The sequence below is a fragment of the Meleagris gallopavo genome (assembly GCF_000146605.3).
Source record: "Meleagris gallopavo isolate NT-WF06-2002-E0010 breed Aviagen turkey brand Nicholas breeding stock chromosome 3 unlocalized genomic scaffold, Turkey_5.1 Chr3_random_7180001880246, whole genome shotgun sequence".
NCBI lineage: Eukaryota > Metazoa > Chordata > Aves > Galliformes > Phasianidae > Meleagris > Meleagris gallopavo.
The window spans coordinates 10458-14823 of record NW_011094599.1 but is presented as its reverse complement, the minus strand read 5'-3'; the positions used below and the strand labels follow the sequence as shown (position 1 = coordinate 14823).

At 54.5% G+C, this 4366-nt stretch overlaps 1 protein-coding gene across 3 annotated transcripts in view; it reads left to right on the top strand.

Annotated features, from left to right (window-relative positions):
* The window catches only part of LOC104915431 (protein scribble homolog), a 12442-nt gene that overhangs the window by 5576 nt on the left and 2500 nt on the right, over positions 1-4366 (top strand). For 2 of the 3 annotated variants that reach the window (XM_019610762.2, XM_019610763.2), the window contains one exon: positions 3203-3254. In XM_019610762.2, coding sequence (XP_019466307.1) covers positions 3203-3254 — 52 coding nt within the window. Of the gene's footprint in view, positions 1-3202; positions 3255-3407; positions 3443-4366 lie in introns of all 3 variants that reach the window. The other variant, XM_019610764.2, reaches the window with a different exon arrangement.

Sequence of the window (4366 nt, the reverse complement as noted above, 5' to 3'; positions counted from 1 at the left end):
AACCCAACCCAACCATCCCATGGTTCTATGACCTTCAAGGACCTTTGCAACCCAAACCTGCCATCCCATGGCGCTATGACCTTCAAGGACCTTTGCAACCCAAACCTGCCATCCCATGGCGCTATGACCTTCAAGGACCTTTGCAACCCAACCCTGCCATCCCATGGCGCTATGACCTTCAAGGACCTTTGCAACCCAACCCTGCCATCACATGGTTCTATGACCTTCAAGGACCTTTGCAACCCAACCCAACCCTGCCATCCCATGGTTCTATGACCTTCAAGGACCTTTGCAACCCAACCCAACCCTGCCATCCCATGGTTCTAAGATCTTCAAGGACCTTTGCAACCCAACCCAACTATTCCATGGTTCTGTGACCTTCAAGGACCCTTCCAACCCAATCCAACCCAACCTAGTGGTTGGTGACCCTGCACATAGCAGGGGGTTGGAACTCAGTGATCATTACGGTCCTTTTCAACCCAGGCCATTCTAGGATTCTGTGATTCTGTGACAACAAGTAAGATTTTATTTAAATATGTCAGCAGTAAAAGGAAGAGTAGGGAAAATGTGAGTCCCCTACTAAATGAGGTGGGTGCCTTGGTAACAGGGGATGCTGAGTAGGCAGAGGTTCTGAATGCCTACTTTGCTTCAGTCTGTAATGGTAGGTCTGGCCCGTAGGAATCCCAGACCCTGGAGGTAAGAGGAAGAGTGTGGGGAAAGGAAGGCTTTCCGTTGGTTGAGGTGGATCAGGTCAGAGAGCACCTAGCCAAAATCAACAGACACACATCCATGGGCCCCAACGGGATGCACCCACGTGTGCCGAGAGAACTGGCAGAGAGAATTGCTGAACTGCTCTCTGTCATCTTTGAAAGGTCCTGGCAAATGGGACGGGTGCCTGAAGACTGGAAGGTGGCCAGCGTCACTCCAGTCTTCAGAAAGGGCAGGAAGGAGGACCCAGGAAACTACGAGCCTCACCTCTGTCCTTGTGAAGGTGATGGAACAGTTTGTTCTGGATGCCATCCCCAAGCAAACGGAAAGGAGAAGGTTATCAGGTGTAGTCAGTATGGGTTTACCAAGGGAAAGTCATGCTCGACCGACATGATGTCGTCACTGTCCGGGTAGATGGGAGGAGAGCAGTGGGTGTTGTGTACCTTGACTTCAGCAAGGCGTTCGACACCATCTCCCACACCATCCTGGTTGTGGAACTTAGGAAGTGCAGGATAGATGAGTGGATGGTGAGGCGAGTTGAGAACTGGCTGAGCTCAGAGGGTGGTCATCAGCAGTGCAGAGTTTGGTTGGTCGCCTGTAACCAGCGGTGATCCCCAGGGTTCGGTGCTGGAGCCAGTCTTGTTCAACATCTTCAACATCTTGTTCAACATCTGGATGAAGGCGTAGAGTCTGCAGTAAGTTTGCTGATGATACAAAGCTGGCAGGAGTGGCTGAAACACCTGAAGGCTGTGCTGCCGTTCAACTGGACCTGGGCAGACTGGAAAATTGGGCAGGGAGGAACCTGAGGAGGTTTAACAAGAGCAAGCGTAGAGTCTTTGCACCTGGGGAGGAATAACTGCGTGCATCAGTGCAGGTTGGGGGACGACCCGAAGAGAGGAGCTCTGCAGAGAAGGACCTGGTGGTCCTGGTGAACAAAGAGGTTGGCCATGAACCAAGCAGCGTGCCCTTGTGGCTAAGGAGGCCAATGGTATCCATTAAAAAACCGGCTGAGGGAGGTGATCCCAGCCCCGTACTCTGTCCTGGTGAGGCCGCATTTAGAGTCCTGTGCCCAGTTCTGGGCTCCCCAGGTCCAAAAAGAGGGGATCTCCTAGAAGGAGCCCAGCGGAGGGGCACAGAGATGATGAAGGGCCTGGAGCAGCTCCTGTACGAGGAAAGGCTGAGTAACCCGGGGCTGTTCAGCCTGGGGAGGAGAGGACCGAGAGGGGATTTGATAATGTTTATCAATTTCTCAAGGGAGGCGGGAGGCAGACGGATGAGGCCAGGCCCTTCTCAGTGGCGTGCAGTCACAGGACAAGGAGCGACAGCCTAAAACTTGACCACGGGAAGCTCCGCGGCAGCACACGGAAGAACTTCTGCACGGCAGGGGTGGCAGAGCACTGGAACAGCTGCCCAGAGAGGTGGAGGAGCCTCCACCATGGAGATACTCAGTGCCAGCTGGACGCCCGCCTGCGAGACCTGCCGTAGGGAACTGTTGGGAGGGGGCTGCATTCAGTGACCTCCCGAGGTCCTTTCCTACCCCTGCGATTCTGTGAAGCTGTGATTAGTGCTGACTTTCAGGCCACCTCAAGCTTTGGCCCACGACCGAAGTTTACCGTTCTGACATGGTGGCGTTGCTCTGAGCTGCTGAGCTGCAGGCACCTGTGGTTGGTTGCTGTCAGTCCTCGTTCCATGTTAAGCTTGCAAGAGGGGTCGAGGTTTAGTCTGGAGTCGAGCAGGCTCAGGGGAGACCTCATTGCTCTCTCCCGCTCCCTGAAAGGAGGCTGTAGGGAGGTGGGGGTTGGTCTCTGCTCCCAGGGATCGGTGATGGAACAAGAGGTGGTGGCCTCATGTTGCATCGGGAAGGCTCAGGATGGAGATTAGGAAACGTTTTTTCTCCATGCAGCGGCACGGCTGCCCAAGGAAGTGGTGGAATCTCCATCCTAAGGGGTGTTGGAGAGCCGTGGAGATGCGGCTCCTGTGGACGTGGTTTGTGGGCACGGTGGGGATGGGTTGGGGTTGCGCTTGGTGACCTATTAGGCCTCTTACAGCATAATGCTTCTATGATTCCATCCACAATTGAATAAAGAGAAAAAAAAACCCACACTGATTTTGCCTATGAAGCCAGGCCTGAGAGCAGTGCGGGTGCAGAACTGGGATCCAGGACCCTCAAGGAAACATCACTGCCCCGTGTCATCGGTCCCCTCCCATGTTTCTGCTCCTTTTCAGCAGTCTTCATGCTTTTTGCCTTTCCTGTCGCTCACTGTCCCCTCCTTTCTCCCCAGACAAAGTAGTAGGAGAGCCGTGGTGGGCAGACCCAGCTCTCATCTCACAGTTGAGTCAACGGGCTGCTTGATGGCAGCGGAAAATTAGCATGTGAGGGCCGTGCCCTGGCTGCTGTGCCACCAGAGCCTTTGAGGCAAAAGGTTCTCTTGGAGGGGGAAATCACCTGGCACTGGTGGGACAGAGGCAAATGCTCATTTCTTCTTCTTTCCAGTCTCCTGATGCAGCTGATGAGCTCGGATACGTGGAGGACAGAAATAACTCAGGTAAGCCAAAGGCCAAAGGGAAGCTCTCTGTACCACCTTCATCCCATCCGTGGTTCCAGTGTTTCCTTGGCCTGTTTGTGGAGTCAACCCCGAGGACCTCGCCTTCTTGCTGCTTGAAGCATTATCCTTTTTTTTTCTTTTCGCCCGTTCTAGAATGAAACCTTGAGATCCGCCACATTCAGTTTTGGGTAGGATATTTGCATCGTGCTTATTAACGGCCGATTTGCTGAGAACTGTTTGTTACAAGCATGCCTAACCTCGTGTTGTGCTCTCGACTGAAGAGGGGTGGTAGAATGCAAGTGGGAATTCCTGGCCTCTGACAGCTGCTACAAAGGGAGTAACATCCATCATTAGGGTTTGCTTTGTGCCCCTTCTGTTGGAACAGAAGCAGGCAGTGCAGGTGCTCGTCCCGCTTTGGCACTGGAGGGCATTTGGACGGAGCGTGGTGTGGTGACTCCCCAGTTCTAAGCTTATGGAGCTGTGTGCTCTGTCAGCTAAATAAGCACTAATTAAGGTTTTGGCTTGTGATTAATGGTTCTGCGTCAGGGTGGTCACAAGCGGTGTCCCTCGGGGGTCTTGGGATCGATGCTCTTCAGCATCTCCATCAGTGACAGATGATGGCATCGAGTGGCCCCATCTGCAGCCCTGCGTCCAGGGCTGGGGCCCCCAGCACAGGAAGGACAGGGAGCTGTGGGAGCGGGTCCGGAGGAGGCACTGAGATGCTCAGAGGGCTGGAGCAGCTGTGCTGTGAGGAAAGGCTGAGGGAAGTGGGCTGGTTCAGCCTGGAGAAGAGAAGAGGAGGCTGCAGGGAGACCTGATTGCGGCCTTCAGTGCTTGGAGGGAGCGGATAAACAGGAGGGGAACGGCTGTTTGTGAGGTGGGTGGTGACAGGACAAGGGGAATGGCTTTAAAGTGAGCCAGGGGAGGTTTGGGTTGGATGTGAGGAGGCAGTTTTTCATGCAGAGGGTGGTGAGGCAGTGGCACAGGTTGCCCAAGGAGGCTGTGGATGCTCATCCCATCCCTGCAGGCATCCGAGGCCAGGCTGGATGTGGCTCTGGGCAGCCTGGGCTGCTGGTTGGCGACCTGCACACAGCAGGGGGTTTGGAACCAGG